This window comes from Mchenga conophoros, linkage group LG23 (genome assembly GCF_057382185.1).
Source record: "Mchenga conophoros isolate Kocher_MC1m ecotype Shallow Benthic linkage group LG23, M_conophoros_male_GT1.1, whole genome shotgun sequence".
Lineage (NCBI taxonomy): Eukaryota > Metazoa > Chordata > Actinopteri > Cichliformes > Cichlidae > Mchenga > Mchenga conophoros.
This window is the reverse complement of record NC_140547.1, coordinates 35,267,511-35,285,624: the sequence shown is the minus strand read 5'-3', so window position 1 is coordinate 35,285,624 and position 18,114 is coordinate 35,267,511. Positions and strand designations below refer to the sequence as shown.

The following is an 18,114-nucleotide window of genomic DNA, read 5'->3' as shown; positions in this document are numbered from 1 at the left end:
TAAAGCTGAATCAGCACCTGTGGGTGTTTTCACTTTCTGTGTGCGACTCATCTTGAGCAGATATCCTGTGTCAGCTTTCATTCTGGGTAAAGCTTTGTGTGGTGATAAGCAATAAAGATGATACACAGGCTTTACCTGGCAGATTAGCTCTCAGATTTTTATAATTTACTTGGGAAAGCTTTATCCCTGTGACGCCAGAACCAGGAAATTATACCAAAGAAGTCAGCGGGAGAAAAACAAAATGACGCTGATGATGTCGAGATCACAGAAACTCAAGTATCTGACAGGACAGTAGCATGTTAACCCCGTAACCTGTAAGTGGAACAGTGTAAGTAATACTGCCAAATGAGTTTAAGCAGACGCCAACATAAAATGTAAGTGGCAGACTTTTGAACTTTATTCTTATTTTTGAAACACATTATTTGTCATCATTATTCCAGTTATAATAAATGCATAACAACCGCTTCAGAACATGTTACTTGGACATATTTTGGACAAGAGAAACAGTGTGGCTGCCGCCTCGTTTTTCCCCTCCTCATTTATATACAAAGAGAAATATTTTGCACTAGATTAATCCTAACATTACCCACTCATTTGGGAGGGAAAATCATGCAGCAGAGCATCAATTCACCAAAAGATCAGAATATTGCTGAAAGAGGCTTTAGTGGGATATGATGAGAGTCGAAAAGATAATAAAAAAAGTTTGGCAATTCTCAAGCTGTCACAGTTTAGGCTAAAAGCGATGAGACACACACACACACACACACACACACACACACACACACACACACACACAAATATTATTTTCAAAAATAAAAAGTGCAAAAGGCAAATTCTCCACTTGGGATGATTTAAGAATTCAATGATGGCTGAAGAAAACCTTTTTCTAAACCCAGATCCAGTTTTGCAGATTCATAAATCATACTGTACAGAAGTTCTTCAAAGTGCAAATATTCTGAATTGGCATAATCTGGTATATACACTTCTCTTTTCTTAATGACAAAAATAATAATTAATTAAACAAAACAAAAAAAAAAAAGTATTTCTTTGTCCAGTCAGGCTCCATATTCAAGACGCAACAGCGTGTCCCCAGACTTCATCGCCGTCATCGCACTCACTGGAAGTCACAACGTCAGCTAACATTGATTTATTAAAAAAAAAAAAAAAAAAAAAAAAGGAGTCACATCACTGAAAGCTTCTCACGCCATGAAAAGAAAGAGGAAGAAATCCTAAATGTAATCAGAAAAGCTGAAACCTCAGAGAGATCCGTGTGTTGGCTTTTGTCCGAGTCATGCAGGTCATGCAGAACCAGCTTGTCCAATAACAGCCATTTCACTCCCTGATGTCACAACTGGATCTCAGTCTCTGATTAAACTACTCAACTACGTCTACTTCATTATCACAGGACCTTAAAGCCACAATAATCGTAGGTCATTACAATTGAGTAAATTGCATAAGACTCGTGTATTTCAAGGAGTTTCTCCTCGAGCCTGGCATGTCGCTGCCCTCTATGTAAAAATGCTTATTATCGTTTTAAACTTCAACAGCACCGAAGCAGGAGATGCATACGAGGCCCGCTTTAGGGTCACTTTCTACTGATCTGACCGTAGCAGCCTGAAAACAAACTTTTCCCACCGAGCTCTCGTTGGTTAGTGCCTCTGTAGAAAACAGACAGTTTTGAAAATGAAAAGGCAGCCGTTTCACTGCCGACCGAGATGAGGTGAACTTGTGCTGTGAAATAGTGAGGGTTGGGTTTTTTTGTTTAACCCAAAAATAATTAATTAATTAATTAATGAAAGCTTTTCATTTTTCTTTGATTCAAAAATGTTACCAAAAAAAAAAAAATTAAAAAAAAGGCTGATTAATGATTGTTATTGAAGGGAAAGGAGATTAAAAAAAAAAATCAATTCAGGAAATCTGCTGGTGCAAATGTTTCCATCGTTTCTAAGGGAAAGTCGCTGCAATGAAAAACAAGATAAACAAGAAGCTTTTATTCGAGTAATATCAGATGCACCGATATCAGCAGGTAACCCGTATCGGCTGATATTGGCTTTACTGACTGATACCAGGAATATCAGCAGATATTCAGTCGGTCACATGACTCAACCATGGAAAACTTCAAAGTTTTTCTGTTTTTGTTTTTTAAACAAGGAAGCTCTGTTTATGACACAGAACACAGAGGGAAACAGTAAAAGTAGAAACAGCATCAGTATGACTCGTCAATTTATTTATTTTTTAAAAACAACCACTTTTTTTGCATTTTAAATTTGCTTTTGTTCTCATTCCTTTCCCCCTTCACTGTTTTATAGTTGAATTATTTAGGTTTTCATACTGTAATTAATTGGTGGATAATGCATAAATATCTGTGGCTGTCATTCCTGATATCAGTCAATAGAGCCAATATTAGCCAATGCTAAGTTTCTGCCAGCACATGTTATCTGATATCGTTTTAAGAAAAGCTTCTGGTTTGTCATTAAAGGTTTCAAGCTCTTCATCACACATCCAATGTGACATCATCAGTAAATATTTGCCAGTGACTGATATCAGTCCAGAGTGCCGTTATTGCTGATGCTAATTTTTGGCACCTGTATTATCTTAAATTATTATAATAGAAGATTCCAGTTTGCAATTTCAAACACCTTCCATTGGCTCAGAGCCCCAACTTAACCGACTGAAAAAAAAGGGGGGGAAAAAGTTATATTATTTATTATATTTTGAGCCAATTCTAGCTAAGCAGAGCTTCGGTGTTCGGTTCCGAGTGCCCTTATAATGGAAACTGTTGCATAAATTTGATTTGAAGAAAATCTGAGATGACGAAAAAGGACTGGCGCTGTCAAACTGCTACACCAGCGTTAAATTAAGACTTCATTATAACACCCTAAGCTTAAATAATACGGCAAAACTAGTGCTTAGTTCAAGCTCAAGAGAAGTTCATGAAACAATCATCAGGGAATTTTTAAACACACCGCTAGTATTATTTTAATGTTTTTGTTAAATAATTAATGTATTTCATGCTACTTTTAACTACATTATTTTTAACATTAATGTGCCATGAATTCTATTCATTTTATAATAAAACCATATAAAGTAAACAGTGGTGTGTTTTAAAATTCCACGAGTAACTAAAAGGTCTGTCAGTTTGAATCCTTAATTCCTGTTTGTTTCAAGTGAGACAAACAAGGCTGTTGGAGGGGAAATCTGAATATCAAAGTCTCATAATGGGTTTTCACCTCCTACACGGTTTCTATTTTAAAATTCCAAATGTTACTTTATAGTCATGAAGGTTTTGTGATTCAGCTTTAAGCTGTTAACACTGCTGTCACCGCATGGCATCACATAAGCTAGCTTAGAACTGCCAAAGCTATTTTTATGTACATCCTACACTGTTTTGTTGTGCTTTGTGAATAAATGTTAACTCTTAAATTCGCCTCAGGCCAGGTTTGTGTGACACATGAGCTGGTCTGGTGTTTCCGTCACATGATCCAAGAGAAGACAGTGTGAAAAGCTTTGAATCAAAGGAAAATGAAGTGGGGGTGGGGGGGGTGGGGGGGGGCAAAAAGGGCCAGGGATGAGACGTGATCATCAAAGTCGGATTTTTCAGCTCAGCTCTGAAGCAGCTGCTTCAGAGCTGAGCCGTGTTTTACTTTTAATGAAACTGGTAACTCTTTCTCCCTACATCTTTTCCTCCATTCCTTCCCCATCTCCTCTCTTCACTGCAAGGCTCTTTAGTCAGGTCATTCAAGGGGGAGGGAAGGACGTTCACATTGGAATGGAGCGGTGACGGCACGGAGAACCTGGAGGGAATGAATTCCACACATTAGGGGCGAACAGTGACAGTTATTAAACATGAGAACATATCTGATCTGCAACTTCCTGTCTGTAAGTGCATCAGTACCACCTTTAAACTGCACATCCGTCCTGATGACCTTTATCTGGACACTATGTTTCTCACACACTGTACAAACTGGCACTGTCCACTGTCAGGTGGACACTGTAAACATTTCTACACTAAACATGAGTCGTGAAGCTTCAGCATTCACGACCTTGAACAAAGAACCTCAGGGCTCGTGTGACTATGACTTCCGCTGACTAAATTGTGACACTTCCAAAGATAAGAGATGTTGTGACGTTGGCTCTAGATTTCAGCACATGGTGTAAAATGATCACTGAAACTCACTGTGGCGTGGTGCAGTAACCCTGTACTGGTCCCGTGTAGAGCCTGTGCTTTACTCCAAGTTGTCTACACGCTGCAGCTGTTTACTGTTTAGGCGGTGCCAAACATATATGGACCAACCAGTTTGTGGGCTACTCTTACTTGTGTTGTTGTTGGCCCTTGAACCAGCCACAGAGCAGACAGAGGTTCTAACATAACCGGCTGAAGTGAACCCAGGAACACACAGAAGTGTCCACTGTTCAGCACACTTTTCAATCTATCAGCAGGAGCTGTGTGCTGCTGGCTTTTTGGAGAATGGTGCGTTTTTCTGTTTTTAAATGACGATCATCTGTAATTACATCATGAAAGGATTACCATGAATGGGGCTGTGTCTAATTTTAGAACTGACAAAGATCACCTGAGCTGAAGATAATAGCTATGTGCTGCTTTAAGCTGCGTTTAACTTGGAAAGCAACTCTCCTGTCTCGTTCTCTTCCAGGTACAGATCCTCTGTACAGGTGCAGCTGCTCACCAGGCTTTAATTCTGCAAAGTGGCCAGTAGACTGTGTGCACGTTAGCATATGCTACTTCCGGTGCGGAAACTCCTGTGGGGAGCTTTGTTTCCGGTGTCCTATTCGCGCCTTGTTTACGGTCCAAAACAAGTTAAGCAAATGAATGAATCAAGCGGCGATTTACATTTCAATAGATGTCTTGGGCATATACCCAATATATATGTAAATGATGTTCATCGACTTGTCGATATTTTTTCCCCCGCGCCTCAGAGCAAAAGAGAAAAGGGATTCAAATGTTATATTTCTCAGTATCTGTAAACAGCGGTCCCTTGTTTATCGCGGGTGTTATGTTCTAAAAAATAACCTGTGATAGGTGAAATCAAGTAGCCAATTTTATTTTTTGACGATGCAAAACGTTTCGTGGACATCGTGGACATAACGTACTGCACTTCAGAGTCACACTGCTAGCGATCGATGCAGCGATTCTGTACTGTACAGGAGAGACGGCACGGAGGAGATCGTCTGCAGCGATCAGGACACAATGTGATGTAAAAAAATAAAATAAAATAAACATGCAAACTTGCACTAAAAAATCTGCGAAACAGCGAGGTGAAAGGTGAACTGCGTTATAGCGAGGGACCACTGTAATTGTGAAGGTAAGTCACAACATACCCTTCGTAAATACTAATGCATAGAAAACTTTACCAGCAATCGTTCATTTTTTGTGTGGCTTTTTTTCACAGTTTGTTGACATGCTGTGTAGGTGTGTACTTGACTAGCTGATATCGACATAACAGGGAAACATCTGGTTTGACTATTCTTCACCTGTAGTTTGAATGCTGAACATTTGCCTGTTTAAATCATAATAACTGTCACTATACAGAGATGTGCTTCTGAATGTGGACGATGTGTCTTCTGCTGCAGTGATGCAGTTCTGCTTGTGTTGAGTGATGTAAACAACTGATCGATCTAAACTCTTTAAACGTCAAAATTGATCATTAGATTTTTTATGACACAACAGTGGTGAGTGTTCCCACCTTCTGCTCTTTGTAACTTAACGCGATCTTTCCGTTTTCGAGTTTTGGAGATGATTTTGGAGTATATCTTCGTAGTAGCGATTGACCGCAAAGTAAAGCTACCGGAAATGTACAACCCCACATCTGGTCTCAAACCAGGAAGTTAGCATTTTCTCATGCACAGGGTCTATCAGCAGCAGCGAGGTGCTGAGACACATGTCACGAGTCTTGGCTGGGTTATTCGTTCACTCAGTTCCCACAGCTCCCACAGCTCACAGCCACAGGGGAAAAAAAACTCTGCATGTAGGTCGACCAACAGTTCCGCTGACATGCCATGTCTTTACCACAGCCACCTGTCAGCTCTGCGCCTACCACATTCACGAACGAGACCCTGAAAGACTCTAGTCCTGACTTCATCTCATCAAACCTCCCCAGTTTAAGCTGGAGCTGTAAACCAAACACCTAGAAAACAAATGCAGATCTGAATACTTCACATACTGAAAAACTCTGATCCAGTTGAACAGAGCCAGCTCAATACAAAGATTTTGATACCTTTAGTAGAGGAAGAAGAGGCGTGTTCTATGAGATGTGGCCATGTTCTCTGACATATTGCGAACTTTTAGATAGTTCACAAAACCTCTGAAGAACAGCAGGAGACCTGTGGGAGAGAGAATCATGAAGTCACTCTGACACGGAGGCTTTTTGGCTTTTAGGGACGATTACTGACTGCAGCGCACTCACCGAGCAGCAGGAAGATCCACCACAGCCAGTACTGACCGTTGAAGTAGCCAGTGAAGTAGTCTGAGAACTGGACACACACAGGAAGAGAGAGTTTGGCTTTAGTGTTATCAGAAGGAAACAATTGCTGTGTCTAATTTGCTCTTTATACAAAGTGACGCTCTCTCATAAAGTCCATTAAAAAATACAAATCCCACATCGATGAAGCCTGACCAGCAGTCATGTGCTCTCACACTATAGATTAAAAAAAAACAAAAAACAGTTATATGAGGACCGGGGATGGTATGAAATCTGCTTACTTTGACTAGTGCATGAATGAAAATATTGCTAAATGTGTTGTGTGGAAAATGACAGCTGTGTATAAACAGGGCAATCTCTGAAAACAGAAATATGACATTTAAAAAAAAAAAAAAAAAAAAAAAAAAAAAAAGTCAAACCTCAAGGTCACCCTAACACACACACACACACACACACACACACACACGGGTAAGGGCATGAGTGTGCAGACATTAACACAGGATGCAGTTAGCATTGTTTTTAAGTGTGTTTAATGTCCCCCTGTGAGTTCTTCCGCAGCAGCAGCTGCAGTTCTATCAGGCGCCCAAATCAGACTCGCTCTCGATATCTCAACCTACAACAATGAGACAGGAAGCACGGGCGTCGCAGGTCCTGAGCTTACTCTGAACAGCTCTCAGGGCTCTGCTGGCCTCTTGGCCACGTCATTCCTGGGGGAGGTTTTTTAATCCCAGTGAGACTTTTGACCTTCACAAATGAAAAGATATAATAATAGCAACAACACTCTGCAAACTTCAAAGACATGTGCAAAGGAAATGAAACATCACAAATACCACCACCAGCTTGAGAGCTTTTCAGCTGCAGCTCCCAACTGATATAATAATGCTCCTTCTACTGCGAGCACAATTAAACTCTCGCCTGTAGACCACATTAGACTTAGTCTTTGTCAACCCAACTGATGAAACTTCCAAACAACAAAGAATATTACAGATTTATGTCAATCTTTCGCGTTTCAAAGCCAGAACACCAGAATGACTGAGGATGCAGATCAGCAGGTCGTCTGCTCAGTAGCACGAGCTGATTGTTTGCCAGAGGCTGGTAATGGTATGAACACTGTATGAGCCTCTGCAGTAGTAGTTGTGCACAGAGGAGCAGAGCGTATGACATTGCCATTTTCCCCCCATTACCTACCAACCTTGTGTTTAACATAAAAGGGCTATGAACTCTGGGTAACACCCTTAGACAAACTATGCGGGAATGGTGATTTGGAGAGAGTGCGTAAAGGACTCAGAGTGTCTGACAGAGAAACCTCATTTAGTTCACGGCTTGGCAGCAGTACGGTCCAAAGCCCTCAAGGTCAAAGTCTTTGGGTCTACGACACTGAGACTCGTCCCCAAAAAGCTAATCCTGTAGCACTGCTCAGAGGTTCACGTGGTTGTATAGGAATTTCTTTTATTTATGTATTGATCACATTATTTTATTGTATAATGCCTTAGCGCCACTAGATTTTAACATGTCTCACACTCATACAGTTAGACAGATGGTGGGGGTCTGGTAAGGAAGTTGTGCTTGCTTCGGCAAGCGCGTACGCTAAATTGGATACGATACAGAGAAGATTAGCATGGCCCCTGCGTAAGGAAGTTGGGGGAAGCAGACAAGTCCACAGGAAGAATCTTTTCTCTCTTTGAGGACTCTGGGAGGTAGCAAGGGAGTGTGAACCTTAAGGTGTGAAACAGCTGTGTACTGCCTTTTGTTCCTGGAGAAGGTATTTAACTGAGAGCCATGCTAGGCTCAGTGAGACTCTGCTGACCGTCTGCCCCACGATCATGCAGGCTCTCCACCAAGCTTGGTTTTCTGTTCTTTGTTTGTGATTAAAGAATGTTAGCTACCGCTCACCGCTTGTCTGCAGGCTTTATTTAATGGAAAACATCCACAACATGGTGTAGCTGTAGGAGAATAATATTCAAATGTTCAGTAATGGCTGCATTCTCATTCACTTAGATATAAGTTTTAAAAAAACAAACAAACTGCACAGATTCTTTCCAAGATTGCTGTTGAGTTGCTCAACTTTTCGTTAAACCCTGATCCTCGTGTGTAACACTGACCTCCATCGTTCAAACACAACAAACAAACAGTGGAAAAACATACCCTGACAATGAGAATCCACTTGATGAGGGAAAGGCCGAAGCCGCAGATGGCCCCATAGCGCCCCGCAATGGTGTTGGTCAGACAGAACGACAGGCAGAACCCGATCCAGTTGAACAGGAAGGCCACTGAAGGAACATCAGGAAGACTTGTTTTTATTTGGGCATCTAAGTGACTTTCACTTTGAAATCAGCAGTGGATTTTTTTAAAATTATATGTTAAAAATCTAAAAGTAACAACAGTCTCAGTGGATTTGAGCGTCTCTCTAAATGTTTATCCACTGAATTATGAGTGAGACTCGAGGGTTAATTCAATCTGTTATCAGGGAGTCACATGCTGTTTTACGAGTGTGTTGCAATCTGGGCAAAGCAAACAGAGCTGCTACCAGGTCTCTTTACTTTGCACATAAATAAGCAAACAAAAGAAAACACGAGACTCACTAAAAAAGGCCAACATGAAGATCCCGTCGTTACCCACTCGGAGCTGATCGGCGTCACTGAAGTCGTCTCTGGGAGGGAAGTCATCATCCTTACACGGACACACACAGACGTACAAATGTTATATTATTTTAAAAGTCATAATGTATTTTGGAATTAGTAAGTCACCTTAACAATAACCTTTAAAGTGCTGATATAACGTGCTCAGAGCATAAATTCAAGTTAACTGAAATGCAGTTTTACTTGTTCTGAATGGGAAGACTCAGAGCTGGTAGAAATAAAGCCTTTCAGCATTTACTTTGGTCCGGAGTGTCACAAGCGTGGGGTAGTCAAGACAAAAATTTTCTGGCATGCTTTGACGTAGGGGTGGGCGATATAAACGATATACGATAGAAACGATATAAATTTGGCCAACGATAGAGATTTTGACTATACCGCTCTATCGCGACAGCGCATGTTGATGATGTCATCAAGCTGCGCCTGTTTTGGTCTAAAGCATCGCAGTGGCTACAACCATTATCATCTGCAAATTATGCCGACAGTCATAGCAAAGAGATGAAGCACTTGTGAAATATGGGGAAAGCCAAAAACTGCGCTTCCTCCACTTCCGTAACATTGATTCATTAATGTTGAATTCTCTCGCAGCTGTTCTATTCCCATGTTGTTACACTATATTAATAACCAACCTCATATTGTGGATGAATAATCTCAGTTGTTCTCCTGACTGAAGTTTGGCCCGTGTATAGCATCTTGCTATGCGACTGCATTTGTCCCTGACCACCAGAATCCCTCACGTTCACTTTTAATAAGTGGAAAAAAAGTTGGGGTTCATCCTCCAGCTTCACTGTGCTAATGTTATGCTAACATACATGGTACAACATTATATACCAGGTAGTCCAACTTCAGTAACCCTGCAAACGCCACTGCTGTTTAGTTTTCTGTCTTCATTTATGTCGGAAGTGGTAGCAGAGCTGTACGTTTTAATTTGTTTCGAAATCTCTCAGTCAGAACATGGTATGTCATGTTTTTAACTCTTTAACTCTCAGTGTTCGTTTGACTTTGGGACCTGAAGAAGACGGCGCTTTGGACCCAGATTACGCCGCGAAGCTCCCCACTACGGCAGCCGTAATGCTCTGACAATCCATCAAGCAGTGCGGCTTACCAAAGTTGTACTAAAACATTTTTTAACAGATTTCTGCACGCAGAAATCAGTTCGAAGTCAGTAAGTAAAATCAGAATTCATACATAAGGCGCACTCTCGATTTTTGAGAAAATTAAAGGATTTTAAGTGTGCCTTATAGTGTGGAAAATACGTTATACAGAAGAAAAGAATATATCGTGATATATATCGTTACCGCACGTGCTTCAGATTATATCGCGCTTCAGATTATATCGCGATATGAATTTTAGGCCATATCGCCCAGCCCTACTTTGAGGTGAACCACACCCAGACCAAAGACCAGTAACCACAAGAATGTTTCAGTGGAAGAACTTTAACCCAAGAATAATAAGAGGGGATCTGAGAGGGCGACCGTGTGTGAGCAGGGCTCCTTACCCGTGGCATCACCTCCACTGCTGAGGCAGCCATGGCAGCTGCTTTGGCCTTCTCTGCTTCATCGTATGTGGGCAATGAGGTGGCAACGCTGTAGGGTGGAGGCACAGGGAAGTCACCTCGGAAACTAGTCTCTGTTGAGAGAGAGGAGGAAAAAAGTAAGAAAAGGACAGAAAGCACGCAGGATCAAAGCGGAGCTGTGCACTTCCTATAACGCTCTGAGACCGTCCTGGAAACTAAAGTGACTCAAAGCTACAAACACTCCAAATAGTCACCACAGAGCTGCAATCAGACCAAACTCTGTGTGCAATTAAAGTCAAATTAGTACCAGGTGGTGCTGCAGCATTTGCTCCCAAGTCGATGGAAGCGTATGGAGGTGGTGCCGTGTCCACTGCCTCCCCCTGAGTCCTCACGCCCGACGCTTCCCCTGCCGCGGGGACTGGGGTCGGGCTCACCTGAGTCTGACTCTGGTCCTGGCCGGATGTGCCGGGCTGGGCTGTGGCAGAAGTGCACGGCTGTGGCTCGCTGGCGCCGGCCTCCGAAGAGTCGTCCTCATTGTGCAACTGAATATAACAAGAAGCAGATCATCAGCCAAAACCAATGCTGCTGCTCAAGGGGAATGCACACATGCACACACTCTCGTCCTACATCTCTGAAAGACTTGAGAAGAAAGCACCAGAGTGTTGGCAGTTTCAAAGTCTGAAAACTCCAATTCTTCTGACTGCATAAAAACAGCTGCCAGTCGACTGAAATAACAAACCAGAAAGCAAAAAATTTCAATATTTTCATTCATGTATATGTATGTGTATATATATATGAATCAAAAAAAAATATATAAATCAAACTCTGGTTTCGCTCTCAAAGGGAGGCCCAAAGTTGGGAAGCTATGGCCAGTCTAAACAAAAAACACGCACCTATAGCAATGTACGGACAAGTTAGTTGTTGTATCAGTCAGGTAAACATAAACAAACAATCTGAACATGTATGTTTCAGTCTCATTTTGAGTGCTTTAGGTTGTTTTCAAATATAAGCGTCTGACAGAAGAAGTTGTCAGTGTAACACCAGAGTACTTGTAGAAAAATCAAAGCTCAGCGAGCTGTGAAACAACAGGGGTAAACAAAGTGTAAAAATGACATGTTTTTTGGATTCCGTCTCACTAATAAAGGTGAGGCGGTATGGACTATTTGCTGAAAAGTTGTGGCTAAAGGGGGCAACACTTCAAAGTGGAATTTTTTTTTTTAACTTTTTGGTGACATCAAAAAAGCAGCAAATGCCAGTCCTCCAGAGAAAATGTATGGAGTCAGGATGTTAAATCCGTGCATAGCTACTAGGGCTGAACGATATATCGCATTTGCGATAATATCGCGACATGATCAAGTGCAATTTTCTAACCGCAAAGGCTGCGATTATACTCTGGACATGTCCAAATTCATGGGCTGCATCCTCCTGAGGCCGCATTTGTAGACCGATTACGTCACAGCGACGCGCCGAAGGCTGTCCAAATTACTACCATATCCCAGAATTCATAGCGCGGCCCAGCCAAACTCCAGTTTCCAGCAATGGCGGCCGCTACTAAGTTTTAAAATTACTCATACTAATCTTTCTGGGTCACAAAATAAACTTTTAACATATTTTCAGGCGAGAAAGTAGTTGTGTAAACATCAAATATCTGCTCGGTTTATCAAGATATCCCATATTTGCAAAAGTGCTTCGACGTTTTCAGAGGCGTCTGCTACCCACCAGCTCGACAGCTAGCCGGGAGCTCGAGGGTTACTGATGCGGCCGAGAACGGCACAACTCCCGGCACATCATTTTCAGATCACCGCGGAGTTTCGCTGCTCGGGTTAAACGTAATATATAAGTCACTTAGACAACCTAAAAATGTTATTGTTGGGCTTTTTTCAGTGTTTTGTTTGTTCGTGAGTAAATCGGTTTGGCTGAGATTAAAGTTATTAGATTAGATAAAATAAAACTTTATTAATCCCCCGGGTGGGTTCCTCCTTGGTTTTCACACAGCTGACTAAACGTCAAACAGAAAACTTATTAAACAGAAGTATGAGACAGTCGAGAATTTACACCAGTGTCTGGTTATATTTTAGATAGCAAGAAGCAGACGGCCGAGTTTATTAAACTCCACCGAGACAGCGGTGACGCTAATCAGAACTAGCCTTCTGATTGGCTAGACCGTCCAATTTCACGCCTTTAAATTTTAAAGGCGTGTTTGTGTGTGTGTTTATACAATTGCTATTATGTTTGCACTTTATGTGTAATTTTACTGACTGCAGAGATCAGTAAGATGTGTGTATTTTTTATTTATTAGTTTTATTTATTTAATATTATTTTTTAATTGAATGACTGTCTAGTAGTTCACAGATGTCGAAAAACTGAGTGTGGTAAAGCCACTGATTTTTTTTATGTATATTTCTGCAATCTGCACATTGTACTGACTTTCATTTTAATGTTTACACCAGGGTTCCTTGTCAGCACTTTATGCTCAGATGTTTGTAAGCTAAAAATAAACTATTGTGCATGTTCAAATATACTGTTGTGATTGAAGAAGTTAAATAAAAATGTCAATCATCAATTCATGCATCACCTCATGTCATCATAACAGAGGTCTGTCTTCCAGGAAAGAACAGTTTAAAATTAATGTAATATAGTATTGGCCATACTATATGATGTATTGCTTTGTCTTCTGTATTATTAAACAAAGACAAAGACCTTAAAAAATAATCGCATATCGCATCGCAATCGCAATATTGGGGCAAAAAAAATCGCAATTAGATTATTTTCCATAATCGTTCAGCCCTAATAGCTACTAGTTTTCTAACTAAAATGAAAATTTAGAGTAATCAACTAGTGTAAAAGTAAGAAAACACCCAGAGTGTGTGGCTAACATTAGCTCTGATAGCACTACAAATTTAATATTGGGCACATGTGAGTTAGTTCTGACACTGCATACATACAAACAATCCAAAAACAGCTATACTATGCTAACTGTATGTTCCATCTTGCTTACCACTTCACATTTATGTCTGTTAGCACTGGGAAGCATTGCCAGGGCACCCACACCACTGCTTCGGAACATGATGGGTGCTGACATTAATAATTAGTTATGCCTTTAGCCCTTTCAAAAACACAGATAAAGTTAAATACTGTATTACCCCAGTGAAAGGTGATTACCACTCTATAGGAGACTTTCTTAGTGGTGGCAGGTTCCATTATTCTTGCTTAGTTCTAATTCCTTAGCTAAGCATTACAGACTAATCCTTGGTCTTTACCCTTTGGCATCTGTCAGAGCTGTACTCAATGAAAGCTAACACAATCTGAACCCTAAAGAAATGAACTGCTACAGTATGTAGAAGCTTAAGAAATGTTCAATTACAGTGATATCCTTAGCCTGCATGTAAGGAGGAGTAAAATGAGTAAGAGCAGTACGGTTTGCCCTAAACAGAATGTTTGACACAGCAAGCACAGATACATAAAGCCACATCAATATGTCAACAGAGGAAGGTTTCTGGAAAAGTGATCTACATGTAATAAGTTAATGACAGACCACGCGACATCTGAGAGGGTCATCTACAAGCCTAAGCAGATTTTTTTTGTCAGGTCTTAGAGCCAAACACCTTCTGAAATTACAGATGATGGTTACAGTATAACCGAGAGGGAATCACCTCCGCCCCTCTGTTCCAAAAGGGCATCCATTAGAAAGTTCAATCTAGTCAGCTCCTGGCCAAAGGCATAAGATTGTAGTTTTAGAATTAAGTAAACTACATGTAACTTTAAGGACAGTGCTACGTGACCCAGGATTGGCAGGATAACCTGACAGACTCATTGTGCGTCAGAATGCTGATAACCCAAAGAATAACAAAAGCTGTCTCAAGGTGGTTAAGCAAGTTTAGCTTGTTTAAACTCCAAGAACAAATTCCCCAAGAGCACAGTAAAGTGCCTGTAATCAAAGAGGCAGAACCACAGGAAAAACACTGATCTAAGTTGAGCTGACAACTTTCACAATAATCCTCAGTTCTTGATTTTCATCATCAATATAATTATTGTAATAGCAATAGTTTGGGTGGATCACTATACCGCTGTTCTACAGGACCGTGTTTATATTAAAAACAGCAGAGCAATCGAAGGATCCAATATATTTCCACTGGTCACTTTGCACGTCAGTGGTGACGTCACCACAGTTCTGTATCTTTTATACCAGCGATAATATAAGAGAAGTGAAAACCAAGAAGTGAAGAAATTGCAGGCTTTTTTTTAAAAGATTTTCCTCAGAAAGACAAACTTGCAACATTTCTCTGTATATGCTTCTGTACTGATAGATCATTTAAATGGTGGTAAAAATCACCACAATGGTCAACTCGTGTCTTCAACCTGCAAACAAACTCAAGAAGCACATCACCCGCCTGAAACAACACCATGCACCAGCAGATTTAATGATAGTTTTGTTGTATGGTGCCATTCACTAGGGTGAGAGCCCAAAACTCCCATGGCCCACTAATGTTTAGGTCCAATCCTCTTGTTGAACCTTCATAATGTGTAAATGGAACTGCAATTTGCCAAAAGTCAGTTGGAACCTCATTTGTCACATATGAATATGAGGTGGGACAGCCATGCAAAAAACAAAGAAAGCAACTTAAATTGAACTCAACATACAAAAGTATGATGTTGAAGACTAAGCTTACAAAAAGTACAATTATTGATGAGATTATGATCTGTGTGATTGACACAATCAATGAATTTAATTTTAAATGATCACAATCGTCAGTAAACAGTTACAGTGATACCTTTAGTTGGGTGAATTGGTATGCTGTTCTGCTGACTTGTGTTGATCTAATAGGCAATAGAACACGCTTGCCTCTAATGTTTGAGCCAGATACATTCACCAAGTTTACAGTTAGCAAGAGCAGATTGATTTGATGTCACTGCAAAGCTTGAGGCAGTTTGGGTTTGACATTCAGCTTCATTACATGTCGGATTTATCAATTAGAAATATTGACTAAGCATGTGCCGATATCAGATTTTTACTTTAGGATTGAAAAGGTTTAAAAAAAAAAAAAATTACAAACGCAGCATGTCATGATTTTCACTTCATGATTATTGTACTGAAAAAAAAAAAAAATCCTGATTAACAAAATGATTGCTTTATATGTAAAAAGTTGGAAGAAAAAAAAAAAAGGCGGCAAACTTCAGTTGCATAGCTTGAAGCTATGCAAGTTTTCATTTGAAACTCATTTTGACTCTGCGTCAGCAGGACTGAATTCCACAATTCTGATAATCTGCTTAAAATGATGTTTTTGAAAGGCGAATCTACCATTTGAAACCTTTTCCATGAAGTAATGGTGGTTTTCGAACAGTGGTAAAACACCGCGACAAACAGGGGAAACACCCTTTGTGATAAGTAATGATATCACGCAAGTTGAAAAGCCAGAGGTGACTAACAAACCTAAATAGCTTCTTTAATAAGCACAGTCACAGTGAAATCTGTTGGTTTACCACACCGATAGACTTCTAAAAAACTAAGATCTTGGCCGTCCCAACCGACTTTTGAACCTCCACCAGCGCTGGGTCAGCAAACAAGGCAGGGAAGTGAATGAGCGGCCGACGACTGGCTCAGAATCAAGGACAAAGCATAACTGCACCCCCACGCAAGCACAGGGGATTACATAAGATCTTAACAACATAGCCACAAGCCTCCTCATGTGTCCAAATACACCCGAACCTCACAGCAGCAGTGCCCCATACCTGTAGTATTATTTAGAAAGGAAACAGAGCAAGAGATGACAGTGTAGGCATACTGTGATGAACACTGGGTTTTTATTAGTATATTTTTTGTTTGCTTTCACAAACCACAATATCAGATAACTTATCCGTTTGGCCACATCCAAGCCATCCTTGAGAATCCACTGTATTGTGCTGGAGTTTCAAAAAAAAACAAAAAAAAGAACTTGGTGTGAATCGCTGCTTTGTTCAGGGCTGAAAAGTTAAAAAGGACATTGCTGATTTGCCTTGGCTCATACCGAATATGCTGTGGGATTATCAGCCATAATACCAGAATACAAGGCACAAAGCATACTTTATGTCCCAAGGTTCATAGCTGACTCCAAAGTTTTACCAACACTGCTGTTACAATACATTAACAGAAGGAACAAACTCCACATGCTTAGGCCAGTTCAACCAAAGAAGCCATACTCTGAGGCTGGCATCCATTAATGTTTTTGACTAACAGTAGTAGCATTAGTTTTTCCCTGCATTACTATAGAATTTTATGATTCTGCGAAGACATAATATAAGTCATATTTCTGAACAATTAGTTCGTTAACACTTATTTGTCACCGTCATTCCTTTCTCTTGATTCGTACCAGCCCTTTAAGCTGCGGTTTAAGCCGGAAATACAGCTTTAAAAAAATACAACCAGAGGGAAAAAAGGCCCTCTTACCACATTTAATATGAGCCAGCTACTAAATCATGCTAACCACTTAACTTAGAGCTAAGCTTCTCAGAATTTATGCTGCCAAAAACCGTGTAACTACACCTGATTGATTGATTGATTGGTAATTTATTTCAACATGTGAACAATATACAAGTACATTTAGAAAAGAAATGAGAGAAAAAAAATATACTATACAAATTACATACAAAAAAACATTCTGATTAATTTACATGTTTTAATGTACACATGTAACGACAAGTTAGAGAGTGTATTTTATGTGTGTAGCGCTATTAAAAGCATTTTCACTTAAACGGCCTTCGTGACTACTCTTGGCTGGCCAGCTAACGGAGGTGGCTAATCAAAGGCTGGGTACCATAGCAAAACCAATTTAGGGGAAAAACACAACACTTGTGAAAGTTTGATTTTTTTACGGCTTTTGTCTGTCCCACATAACGCATTTTAAATAGTCAATACAAACAATAAGCATTAATTTTTTTGGCAAGGGCCTGGTGCCTGTGACGAGTGGCAAGCCGAGCTATCAAACGGTGTTTTGATCAGCTTCCACTCACCACTTGGTATCGGCTCGCTGGGTCCATCTTCGACTAGGTTCAGCTGGCTAAACGAGCCAGCCGGTGAGAACTATCAAAAAAAATAAGACTTGGGTTTACTCCGATGTGTGAGTCACGGGCAAGAGATGTTGATTCCAGACACAACGCTGAAGAACCGGATTCTGAGCGATGAAAGAAATGGCTACAACCTACAATGCATTCACAGAAAAATACCGTTCTGTGTAAAAACCTTCACCCACTTTCAAGCTAGTCTAAAGATGTCACACTTCCGGTTAAATATTTCAAACTAAAATGTATATAATCTGTATTGCGCATTAATGTTATTATTACTATTATCGTTGTTGTATTCATTAATGCATATGTGATCTTCTACTTATCTAATTTACCTTACGTTTACACCTAAGCTTTAAGAGTTATTATTATTATTATTATTGATAACAACCATATATTAGCATTATATTTTCATTGTAAGTATAAAAAAGGTACAATTAATATAATATCAATATCTAATGCACTTGGCTTCTATCCGCGCTTGCTT

The 18,114-nt window shown here is 40.3% G+C and overlaps 1 protein-coding gene and 1 pseudogene across 1 annotated transcript; one reads left to right on the top strand and one right to left on the bottom strand.

Annotated features, from left to right (window-relative positions):
- Window positions 1–375: 375 nt before the first annotated feature.
- Window positions 376–17,821, bottom strand: ndfip2 (Nedd4 family interacting protein 2). The gene is made up of 8 exons (XM_085264155.1): window positions 17,577–17,821; window positions 10,897–11,131; window positions 10,572–10,702; window positions 9,020–9,107; window positions 8,583–8,707; window positions 6,423–6,489; window positions 6,234–6,339; window positions 376–3,794 (listed from the first exon to the last, which is right to left on the bottom strand). Exons 1-7 carry the CDS (start codon window positions 17,601–17,603, stop codon window positions 6,236–6,238), a joined length of 777 nt encoding a protein of 258 aa, XP_085120281.1. The 5' UTR covers window positions 17,604–17,821; the 3' UTR covers window positions 376–3,794; window positions 6,234–6,235.
- Window positions 8,000–8,112, top strand: LOC146547737 (U6 spliceosomal RNA; annotated as a pseudogene).
- Window positions 17,822–18,114: the final 293 nt, after the last annotated feature.

Excerpts from the sequence above, each read along its gene's own strand:
- ndfip2 (XM_085264155.1), bottom strand. The coding sequence starts at position 17,603 with ATGGACCCAGCGAGCCGATACCAAGTG. Across the intron at positions 11,132-17,576 it reads CAGCGAGCCGATACCAAGTG|TTGCACAATGAGGACGACTC; the intron begins GTGAGTGGAAGC and ends TGTTATATTCAG. Across the intron at positions 9,108-10,571 it reads CAGTGGAGGTGATGCCACGG|GATGATGACTTCCCTCCCAG; the intron begins GTAAGGAGCCCT and ends TGTCCGTGTAAG.